General features: G+C 22.9%; 1 protein-coding gene across 1 annotated transcript; it reads left to right on the top strand.

Moving 5' to 3' along the window:
* Positions 1-9,141: 9,141 nt before the first annotated feature.
* On the top strand, positions 9,142-12,380 carry LOC145829839 (DNA-directed RNA polymerase I subunit RPA12-like). The gene is made up of 3 exons (XM_082937708.1): positions 9,142-9,291; positions 10,898-11,005; positions 11,882-12,380. The coding sequence occupies exons 1-3, from the start codon at positions 9,149-9,151 to the stop codon at positions 12,006-12,008; spliced, it is 378 nt and encodes a 125-aa protein (XP_082793834.1). The 5' UTR covers positions 9,142-9,148; the 3' UTR covers positions 12,009-12,380.
* The last annotated feature ends 15 nt before the right edge of the window (positions 12,381-12,395 follow it).

Genomic DNA, 12,395 nt, shown 5'->3' with positions numbered 1-12,395 from the left:
AAATAAAAAACAGTTACTGTTTAAAGCAATTTGTTTTAATTGCTTTGGAGTTTCTTTATGTTTTAAGCCAACTTTACAATCTACATATTTATTACTGATGTTTTTTCTACTTATTTTTATTAGTTAAAAGTTTATTTAGTTTTAGTCTATTTAAACTATTGTTTACATTAAATGTAAAATTTAACTTACTTAGTATACAAACTTTTTAAAAAAATTTAGAAATAGTAAACAGTTTTTTATTCAGTGTTTCAACTTATAAATTGTTGGTTTTGTTTAAACTTATTTGTCTTGTTGATTTCTAATTTACTAGTTTTTTAGAAATGCTTAAACAAATCAGTTGTATAAACCAAGCTTATGTAACATTTTATAATGTTTTTAAGTATATATTGTATTTTTATTAAACCTCTATTTTCGTTCAGATGTTTGAAAATAATTGAATGCTTAAAACTAAGTTAAATTTTTACCTCGTACCTTGGAAGTTTTGTTTTTAATAGAACATTTTGATATTTAGTATTTTTGATCTTAAAATGCACTTTAAGCTATCTTTCTATCAATTTTCTTCATACTTAATTTAAAATTAATCATAATTTTTTTATCACAAAAGCTTTTATAGAAATGAAATTTTGAAACTACAAATGTAAGCTCTACTTTTTATGTGAAAACTACCTTTTAGAAAAAAATAGTGTAGAAATTTTTTAAAATCTATTTGATCAGTCTTTTTAATTAGTTATTTTATTAGTAGATTATTTGATGTTTTTTGACCTTTTTCTTATTAATTTTTCAAATTAATACCTAAAATAATGACATAAAACATTTAGTTATGAAGCTTAAATAGTATTACTTATTATTTTTATGGTTTAGTTTTAAGAAGTACCAATAGAAGCAATTTAATTCTAATAGCTTTAATCCATTTGTTTTTCATTATTATGATGAACAAAAAAGATTAAAAGACCAGCTTAAAATTTAAAATAAATTCTTCTAGGTGTTTTATATTGTAAAATAAGTTTTACTGTTATAAGATGTGTTTTTTAGTTATGTAAATAGTTTTGCAGAATTTTAGAAAGTAAACTATTACAATTTCTGCAATTAATATTTCTGCAATTACTTTGATTTGTTTTTATTATTTGTATTTTTTATATTTAAGTTATGATAAAACTTTAGTTTTTAATATATTCTTTTTAGCTAGTTTATCGCAAATTTTTTCAACAAATTACTAAATATATTTTAAGTATTGGAAAAAAATACTTAAATTAGCTACAAAAATTAAACTCTAAGCTAATGAATTTTTTACATTTAAAAGTTTTCTGTATCCTAAAGGTAAATGTACTGAATTTGTATACGTCCAATTATTAAAAAAGATATCTTTTTTTTTTAAGTGTATCCGAAAATTCTGTTCACTGTAGGAATATGTACAAACTAAATAAACTAAAGAGTTTTTTATTTATAAAATTTATTATAAAACTGATAAATAACCTTTTTATTAAATACACTTACTAAACTTCACTTTGTGTTCAAAATAAAAGTCTAAAACTATATAAATATTACAGTTCAATACTAAATTAATGTAGTTTTTAAATTACTCTATTAATTTAAAAAAAAAGCTTTTATCAAATATTATCGTTAAAAATTAAACCAACATTTATTACAAAAAAGTTACATACTTTGAAGTTACTGTAAATTATAAAAAAAATCATAGTCTAAACATTAAGTACAATTTCATTTACAGATTTTTAAAAGAATTGTCTTTTAATAAATAGAAAAACAATCTTATGATTTACTTTTTTTCAAAAAAAAAGTGTTTATTACTGCTATTTTGAGACTGAATTTACAGAAAAATAAAATTAAAGTTCTCAATTAAGAAATGATTTCTTTGATTAGAACATTTAGTACATTTAAAAATTTTTCTTTAATTTTCTAATGTTTTTATATATTTATTTAAATAAATTAGATAAAATTACTCATTTAATAATAATATTTTGAAGCAAATATTAAAACTAAATTCACTTAACTTAAAAATGTAAAAGTTACATATTTAGCAATCTTTTTTAATTTTAAATCCAAACTCAAACAGCAGTGCGAACTCAATATTTGCAAATTTAACCGACTGTGCGAACTCAAAAAACGCGAACCTAACTGATAGACTTCTGCATTTGAAAATGTTAAGTATGAACAATAAACTGCAAGCAACATTTAAATCAGCTAAAAATGATACCGGAATTTGTACTTTTAGTTTGCAAGAATTATTCTTTTAGTATTTTAGTATAAAGAAGTTAATTTCAGTAAACTGAAAGTTAATAAGATTAGCACTATAGTTTAGTGTTTTATTTGTTGACTAATTTATTTGCTGAAATTCAAAGAAAGCCAAACTTAGCTCTTTGGCGATACTTAACGGTTAAAAATTTATATATGTTAATTTTCCTGTAGAAGTTGAATGAGGGCAAAAATAGCAGAAAAATTCTGGCAACTGTGAACTAACCAATACTAACTACGTATGAAAATATAAGCAGTTTTGTATGCCAGCAGCGAAGTTACGTTTAATTTAGAAAAGTTAAAACTATTAAATAGTAACCTTTGTATAAAACAGCATTTAATGCTTTTTCAGTTATATTTTTAATCTTTACCAATAAGTTGTTCCTGGCAAAACTGACAAAATTTCTGGTTTCTGAACTTTTACATGTTCCTTCTAGTATTTTCACATTTTGCATATACTCTGTAGTATCTGATTTTTTCTTCTATTTAATTTGTAAGGAACTAAAGATGTTAGATCTTTTGCATCTGAACTTTGCTTTGTTGTAGACATTTTTGTGAATATCTGTAAAGTGTGTTTGAATTTGTGTTAATTTGAAAAATTTCGGAGCTAAAAAATTAAAGTGACAGATGGTTTTGAAAAAGTCTTGCTTACTACAGTTTTAAAAAACAATCGTAATTTTAATTGACTAAGCTAAATAAATATTTTCATTAGAGATAGATAAATTTGTTTGGTTAATGATGGTCGCTTTTGTTTCTAAAATGGTAGAATAATAATTCTTTACAAGAACAAAACTTTCTACAACTAAAATTTTGGAAACAAAAACGACCATCATTAACCAAACAAAGTTATCTTTCTCTAAACAAATAAAAAGATACATATAGATAAGATAACTGAATTTAAAAAACCTAGAAAGCTGCATGTTAGTATTTTTCGGTTTATACTTTGTTTGCTTAAAGTTTCTTAATTTAATTTTTTTGTAATTCTTGTAATTGTTGTTATAAATCTTGTACAAAAAAGTGGTTATTAGTGATTTTAAAAACTGTGCACCATAAACTGTTGTTAAATAGATTTTTAGAGTATAAATTCACTTAAAAAACACTGTATTTTATATGCCTTGAGTACCTTAAATATAAGTAATATTAAGAACTTTTTTCTAATTATCAAAGACAAAACAAACTACAACAGGGCTACCAAAGGTTTTATGAAACCTTTATACAGGTTTTCTGATTTTTTTCCAGGTTAAAAAATAAAATTGTTACTTTTTAGTAAAGTTAAATTTAAGGTTAAAAGTTGTCTTTAACTTTATTAAATTATGTAGAATATTCTGTAAAGCTACTTTAAATATGTTTTAAATATAAAAAATCTAAGTTGTACAAAAGTTTTGTTGTTTAATCTAATAAATATTTTATAAGCTACTTAAAATTTTAAATTCCAGGGTTTTCCAGGTTACTTTTTCCCTAAATTGTCACAATCCAGTAACTTCCAAGTTTTTGAAAACCCTGCTAAAATTAACAAACATTTTTCCACTTAATGAAATATCTGTGGACAAGAAATTAATTTAAAACAATTACATCTATACTACTGTGCAGTGCACACCTACATACTACAACTTTTTAAAAATAAATAGAAAATTGAAAAAATCCTTTAAAGAATATTGATAACATTTGGTTTTTAAATTTCAAGTTTTCATTCATATGTTTCACTGGAAACGGGTTATATTATTTTGACTATCAACAATTTACAGTCTCTAGAAACATTTCAACCCTTTTTTAACTTAAAAATTTTAGTTTTTTTTTAGAATTACATATCTTGATATAATAAAATATGTGTTAATTTTAAATTAAAGTGTCTTAAATAATAAAAATTAAAATTTAACAGTAGTAATAGATGATGATACAGCCCTGATAAGATTTAACTATCTTAAAGTACAAAAAATATTGAATTTTCAGAAGTCTAGTTGAAATTTTACTGAAGTAATGTTGTCGTCAAACAGTTGAAATCATTTGGTCAGTTTAAAATGAACTAAAACAATCAAAACTAGATAAAATCAAATAGAGTTATAATGGTAAAAGTTGTGCAGGAATCTTCTTAAGTAAAATTCAATTTCAAATTCTCTTTTTATACAATAAATAACAAACAAAAACAAATTTACAAGCATGGCCTGGACAAGACGTTAAAAGATATTAGTAGTATATGACTCGATAAAAGATTTTTTTTTTGCATCAGGTTCTAGGATCAAATAAGTTGAGCACTTTTTTTGTAGTTCAATAAACTTGTAGTAACCTCTCGCATCTTTAAGCACTCGTGACGTTACGCACTCTCGTTTAGTTACGCATTTTAGAATTATAAAAACTCAAAATATAAAAATTTATTTTCATTTCAATATTGCAAAAATTAGGTTTATTGTATATTTTAAATTTAAAATATGTTTTTAAATGTTAATTCCCCTCTCTATATTTTTAGACTTTGTTAACTTAAGTTCCTTGACTAATTGATAAACATTTAGTATACCTCAGTATATCAGATATTTTACTAACAATAAGATATTAAATTAAATTTTGGAAAGTAGTATGACTGTGTTAAATAATGAAAGTAAAATAAAATAATGAGATTTTAAAATGTTAACATAGACACATATAGAGTAGACACTATTTTTAATTGTAAACAACTGTTTAGTTATAAATTGAGTTTGCTAAGTAGAATAGAATACAAATGTTAATTATCAAATAAGTCACATATAAATAAAGATAAAAATAAAATCTACTTACTGTTAAGATTAGTAAAACTTTTCTACAAGTATTATTATTTTATATATATTTAAATCTTTTATTTTAAAATATGTAGAGTTTTATGATTTGATTTCATATTTATAAATAAAGTAAACAAATTGTTAAAAGTGGGAAAGTCTTAAGTCTGCTTTTAATTAGAAGCAATATCAAAAAACAGCCATTATAGTAAGTATATTTAGAACCTCTCGTATCTTTACGATCTCTCATATCTTTACGTAATTTTTCTGTGGACACAATGTGCGTAAATAAGCGAGAGGTTACTGTAATTAGTAAGTTAGTCACATTTAACTAAAAAAAATTAGCAAAACGTTGGTTGTGTACGCTGAGTCAAAAAATTTTGTGGTATGTTTTTCAGTTTTAACGTTTAAACAAAAATTGCCTTTTCGCAGTAATGAAAAAGAGCCATTTTTGAATTAGAGTTGTTAAAAAATTAAAGAAACAAAAAACTGAAAAAAAAACAATGTATTTTCTTTTAATATGTTATAAAATAAACGAACAGTACTATTAAAAACTTACACAACTCATGTTTGTGTCCTAACAAAAATATTGTAAAAGTTAATTTTATAAGGCTAATTTTTTAATTTAAATGTATTAAACTAAAAACTAGACTTTATAAAAACATGACTGTTTGAGTAATTTATAGTTAGGGTATAGCAGACAGTCATTGTTCTAAACATTTTTTTTTCTAAGTTGTTTGATGGTTATCTAAGGTTTAAAAAAATCGTAAATGTTAACAAGGGGAGATTTTAGTTTTTGTTAAGAAATTTGTCTTTCAGAATTACAGATTTTTGAATTGAAATAATTATAATTAATATATCTATCATTTAACCTTTAGCTTGAGTATGCCTATCATATTTATATATTTAGTAATAATAACTCTAGTTGGCAAACCTGCCATTAAGTAGCTTCAAAGAAATATTTACAATAAATAAACATTTTATAAATTAAAAAATGTACAGAACAGAAAATTAGATTAATAAAACTTCAACAATAATGTGAAACTTTTTTCCTTTAAAAAGTTTATTGATCAATTTAAAAGTTTAGCCTCTATTTTAAGGTAATGAGTGTTTTATTTAAAATAGTTATCCTCTCATTAAAAGCTTAATTTATGTAAAAATCCAGTCTAGAGTTGTGCACTCAAGCGTGTCGTTTTCTACTGCTCTAACAAATCTTAATAATAAATAAGTAAAAAGTAAATATATAAATAATATTATTATTTCAAAAAACAGATTAATTAATCACATGAACTTATTTCTTTTCCTAAATTTGCACAAAAAATTTGTGTTTCTTCCTAATCCTAAAAAAAGTAGTTATTTTCATTTTTTTAAATTGGTAATAAACATTAATCAAATTTTAGCCAAAAAGCCTTTTTTTTTGTATATAAGTCAACCACTGGGTTTCATCTTGCTTTACCAATTTTGTTTTCCACTAGAGTGTTTTAATTAGGTTTTGGGAGAACCTTGTAAATGACTCATACAATGCATAGTTTTCCAATTTTTGCTCTTTCCCCATCATTTTCTTAACTATTATGATCATTTTTAAAATATATAAAGTAATTTACACATAAGAGTAATCTGAATCTGTTAATTAATTTATTAACACTTTTTAAATATTTCTATGAAACAATTTAATTATGAGTAAGCTGAATTAAGTGTACATATATTGTTGCTTGACTTTTAAATCTTTTTTAAGATCTATATTGATTATGTTTTCTGGTTATTGTTATATTAATTATTTTGGTTGTTAGCTAATCAAATAGTATGTATTTTTTATTTTGAATTAACTTATAGCTTTTAATTGTTTTGATATAATTTAAAAAAACTTGAAGTTGATCTCTGAAAAGTTTAAGTTATAAATTGATTAAAACAGAATTGTCAAAAAGCACAGAAGCCAGGAATCTGTCAGTTAAAACAAAAAATGAGGAAAGCTTTAAATTTGAAAAAACTTTTAAAAATTCTGGATTAAAAAAAAATTATATCAAAAATAATAAAAAATAAAGAAAGTATTTATTCAAAAAATAATTTGCTTAACCTTAGTCCCTTTTTAAAAGTTCTTCATTACCAACCAAATATTCAACATCTAAGAGACATAAATGATTAGTTTTAATATTTTATTGACAAAGATACTTGTCACTCACTCAGGTAACTCCAACTTGTATATTTTTGAAAAAATCAGGCTAATTTGTTTTTTTTTTTCTAAGTCCTGGGTTCTCTTTTTTAATTTAAAATATTAGTCTTAAAAATATGTATTTTTCAAAATATTAATTTCTTTAAAAATTTATCTAATAATTTTCAAGTAAAGTAACTAAATTATGATTAAACCAATATTTCAGTTTTTGGCCATTCAGTAAATTTTTTGGTTCATAAAGCAAAATCTTGTTAGTTTGAAATCTTATTGCTTTTAAAACTTTTCTTGGTTGTTGTCATGGGAAGAATTTAAAAATAAGATTTACTTGATAAACATATCTTCGTAAGTTATAAATAAATAATGTAATATTAAACTATATCTGTAATAATAAATTTAATTTTTGTACACCATACAGTATATAAAAGCTAATGTCTAACAGAATAAGTGTTGTGAAATTAGATATTAAAATTGTTGTTAGTTAAAGGGTTACCACCCACTTAAGCATCTCAGACCACTTAAAACAAGTCAGGCTATTTTTAAGTTTTTGGAGATTGTTTGATAAACTCTGGTATGTATGAAGTCTTTTACAAAACTCAATAAAGTTTTAGTTTTTCTTAAATCTTAAGTTGGTTTATATATATATATATATACTTTTTAAATTGTGATATTTTCTAAGATATTAAGTGATTTTTTCCAAACTTTATCCAATTTTGGTTAACATTGAAGTTTTAATTTTTTGTATTTTTTTCCAATTTTATAGTAATCTCAGGGTGAACCTAGCTAGTTTGAACAAATCAGACTTTTGAATTTAGTAGGTTAGATTTTTACTTCAGAGAGTTGTAACCTTTTAGTTAGTTTACTAAAATAAGATTTAGTACATAGCATTAAATATTTTATTTTTTTGTATTTGATTGCTATTTTTTTATTATAAACAAATAAAAAGTAAGTAATCAAATAATTTTAAAATGAAGTATGGCAGTAATAATTTTGAAAAATACAGTAATATACAATTTTAATTGCACTTACAATATAATAAAAACTGATGTAAATGTTAATAAATATTGTTAGTTACTAAATATTTACTATGTAGTGAAATAAAAAGCAACTAGTTAATTTATAAACTGTAATAAAACTGTGTCAGCCACACCATATTGTAGTATAAAAATATTTAAGTTTCTATTGAATATAAAAAGTTGATATGTTTTTCAACCTATAAATTTAAATAAACTTTTTTTTATTTTAAACCCCATATTTTACATTAAATATAGTTATTTAATTATTAGTTGTTTAAATATTAAATGTTAGTTTTCATACACATTTTTTTTACTTGCATTAAATATATAATAAATCTTATGACAGTATTTAAGGGCATAGGGGGGGTAAACACCCTTTTTTGGTTTTTGATCTTATTTTATATAGTTTTTACTAAGCTACAAGATGCTTTTTACAGATTTTAAAAATTCAAAATAGTTTTTGAGATATAGCAGGTCAAAGTTGGAGGCAACAATAGGATCCTTATGGGAGGCGCAAACTAAAACGGCAAATAACTAGAAATCACTAAAAATCTATCTCCTCCTACGTTTTTTGAGATATCTACCTCAAATTTTCAGGAAATGTTCCTTGCAGTATTTAAAAAATTCTGTTGGAAAGAATTTCAAAATAATTATTTAAAAAAAAATTATAATAAAAAAACAAAAAAAAAACTGTTTTTTTTGTTTATTTTTTATATAATTTTTTTTTTTTTTTTTTTTCAAAATTCCTTGCGACAGAATTTTCTAAATATATCAAGGAACACTTCCTGAAAATTTGAGGTAGTTATCTCAAAAAACGTAGGAGAAGATAGATTTTTAGTGAAATAGTCTATTTTTAAGCCCTTAAGTTAAATATGTTAGAAAAAAACCTTAACTTTCAAAATGTTAAATCTTTTTTTTACATTTAATTAACTACATATTTTGAACATCTTCTTCAGCTTTATTTAAATATGCCAGAAAAGGTAACTTATTTCAAGACTAAAGAAGGATTTTGCCCATACTGCGGCAGAATTTTGCCACTGAGGAGAGCAAATATCCATTATATTAAGTGTGTTGATGATGATTGCTCGTACAAACTTGACTTGAAACCACTGTAAGTTACATTAGCTCTTTGTATATGTTTGCCTTTTTGATATTATTGATAAATTGTACATTATGTTGTTGTTGTGGTTTTGTTAAAGTTTTATTTCTTTTTAATACACATTTTTCTTTGTAAGTTTGTGTATTTATAGCAATTACAAACTTGATTTGGATTAATTTAGTTATATTAATGAGTTATATTAGTACAAATAAGTTTCTTTGATTTTTTCCCCTTATAATAACTACTACTTATATTTATTTATTTCTAATACCCACTACATCAAGTGTTGATTACGATTGTTCCTACAAACTATCTTAGAAGCCTTTGTGATTTTTATTGTTTTATGTGTTTCAATAATCAAAATTATCTCAAACACTTTATTAAAGTTTTTATTTTATTTTTGAGACACTGTTTTTTACGCATTTAATTTTTATTTTAACAAATGTGTCTTGTTTCAAAATATATGATTTATTTGTAAATAATGAACAATTTATAAGGAAACACAATAATCAAATGTGTACAAAATACATATTAATAAGCTACATAATCTTACAAAATAAGCATACATAGGTATCTTTTAGTAGAGTTTAAAAAATTTTTATTCCTACTAAAAAACTTAAATAAATTTTTAAAAATTCAATTTATTTTTTATCTTTAAACTATTTATGTTTACAAACAATATTCTACTGTTTTTGTTAAAAGATAATTAAAATATCCGTTTATTTTAAGAGATATAAATGAATTTAAACTTGCTGAAAAAGTAAAATGTTTTTTATTCATTGATTTTTATCTTTAAATATATAAATATACTTATAAGTTTATAATTCTTTCTTTTCAAAAGTAGATTAGCTTTAATGCTGAAGCTAGCATGAAAGTTTAAATAAAACTAGTTAAAAATGTTAAAGATATGAGTTGATAAATTTTTTCTTTGAAGGTAAAAGGTGTTAATTATTATTTACAAATATAACATTTCCTATTATATGAAAGCTTAAGTTTAACAGTTCAGTTACTCTATATTATTAATAAAATTAAAATAAAACTGTTGTTCTATTTTTAAATATGGATAAGTGCCTATAGGGGTTTAGAAAAATATAGAATGAAAAGTTGGAAAAAAAATTGAGAAAAAAAGCCCTCCGAACTCGCCCGCGGTATTTTTTATTAGAAATAAGATTGGCTCTTTTATCAGGGTTCCCATTAACTCAGGATAACTCCAGCTAGTTTGAAATTTAAAAATATCAAGATGACTCAGACCAGTTTGGCTTTTTTATAAAAAACCAAAGATAAATTAAAGATTATTTTAAATCTCAGTACTGGATTTTGTCTAGATATTTAATAAGATTTAGTTGTTTCAGTTTTAATATTACTTATAACCAATTTTTTTGAAAAACTTTATATTTTATTGATTAATAAAAAAGATAATTAATTGTATTTTAAGTCTACTTGAAATTTTTTAAAGTGTTTTAAAGATTCATGATGGACAGTATAATCTCTTTCTGGATAATTTCTCTGGAAAATCACTAAACGAGTGGAAACCCTTTTATATGAAAGCTTAGAGTTTGAACTATCATTCAGATATTATTGTATGAATAATAATTAATAAAGATGAATATGTACAAAGGTACGGAAAAGTGACAAAAACTTGGTCTGTAAAATACAATGAGGACAAGACTGGAAAGAAGAAGAAGAAAAAACAAGAAGAAGATATGGAAGCTCCTACTATTGATAGGTAAATACTTAATAATATTATAAATAATATTTAAGTTTTTTACTTTGTGTTATGTAATATTTATTTATTCTCATAATAATAAAAACAAGATGATGATATGGTAGCTCCTACTTTTGATAGTTAAATTAATTATAAATTTAAAGTTATAGTTAATATGTTTATGTAATAGTATTTGTATATAATTTTAAGTTTATTAGTAAAATATTTATTTATAACTAATATTATTATAATAAGAACCTAACTATTTATAATCATATTAGATAAAATCATTATTGCAATATTAAGAACAAGATAATGAATGCTATTGAAGTTTCTGCTACTGGTAGCTAGTTTAATTTATAAATAAATATTTTCTAATAAACTTAAAATTATTTACAAATATTATTGACCTACCTAATAAATAAGATCTAAAATAAAAATTGTTTCTTGTAATATAAATTGTGTTAACATAAAAAAGTATTAGAATACATTGGTATGGTTAAGTTAGACAACCATACCTTCCATCAGAAATATCTGTTTTTTAGCTTAAAAACATCTTGTTCAAATCAAATGAAGTTAGTCTTATTAATTAAAAAATTTTAAATGTATTCTTAGTAAGATTTTTTTTACACAGTAGTCCTTAACAAGTAATTATAACTTTGCGTTTTTGTTTTAAACAGTTTTTTTAACCTTTTGAATATAATTTTAAAAATTAGGGGCTGGTGCATGACTTTTTCTAGCAAATCAACTAGAATTTTTTTTTCCACTTGAACCCTATAGCCTAACTTTTAATTGAAATAACAGAGAATTTACAGAGAATGCCAAGAATGCCGCAACCCTTAAGATGATATCAAATAAGTACTTTAATAATATAAACAATTATATTAAAATCCACAGAGAGTGCCAAGAATGCGGAAACCCAAGGATGATGTTCAAAGCACTGCAACTTCGCTCAGCCGATGAAGGGCAAACTTGCTTCTATACTTGTCCCAAGTGCGGCTTCGGTGAAACGGAAAATTCTTAAATTTGGGATTTGCAAGAAATGATGAAGAGTTTTTCTTGCTTTGAGTTTTTGTTGTACATATAGAAAATAAGTTTCGATAAATTAATTAAGATTTTTTTTGTTTTTTTTTTAAAACAATTATCTTATAGTTATTTATAGTTACTGATCTATAAAATCTAAATATTTTGAGCTACTTTAATTTACATTTAACTTATCTTAAACTAAATTTGTAATTATGAAGTTAAATATTTTTCTGTGTGCTATTTTTATTTAAATTGGTAAATATTAAATATAATTGAAGATATTAGTTTTTCCTTTCCAATTTTCCGTTTTTTTTTCCAATTTTATTTACTTTACAGTTTGTTGAATATAAAGAAACATTTTTTAGGTGAATGGCCATTAGTTAAT

The sequence above is a fragment of the Thalia democratica genome, chromosome 2 (genome assembly GCF_965202585.1).
Source record: "Thalia democratica chromosome 2, ktThaDemo2.hap1.1, whole genome shotgun sequence".
Classification (NCBI taxonomy): domain Eukaryota; kingdom Metazoa; phylum Chordata; class Thaliacea; order Salpida; family Salpidae; genus Thalia; species Thalia democratica.
Note: the sequence above shows the minus strand (reverse complement) of the source record. Positions and strands in the feature narration are given on the sequence as shown.

Bases quoted from the DNA above. Each gene is read 5' to 3' on its own strand.
- LOC145829839 (XM_082937708.1), top strand. From the start codon at position 9,149: ATGCCAGAAAAGGTAACTTATTTCAAGACTAAAGAAGGATTTTGCCCA. The intron at 9,292-10,897 runs GTAAGTTACATT...ATATGTACAAAG, and splicing joins AAACTTGACTTGAAACCACT to GTACGGAAAAGTGACAAAAA. The intron at 11,006-11,881 runs GTAAATACTTAA...TAAAATCCACAG, and splicing joins GAAGCTCCTACTATTGATAG to AGAGTGCCAAGAATGCGGAA.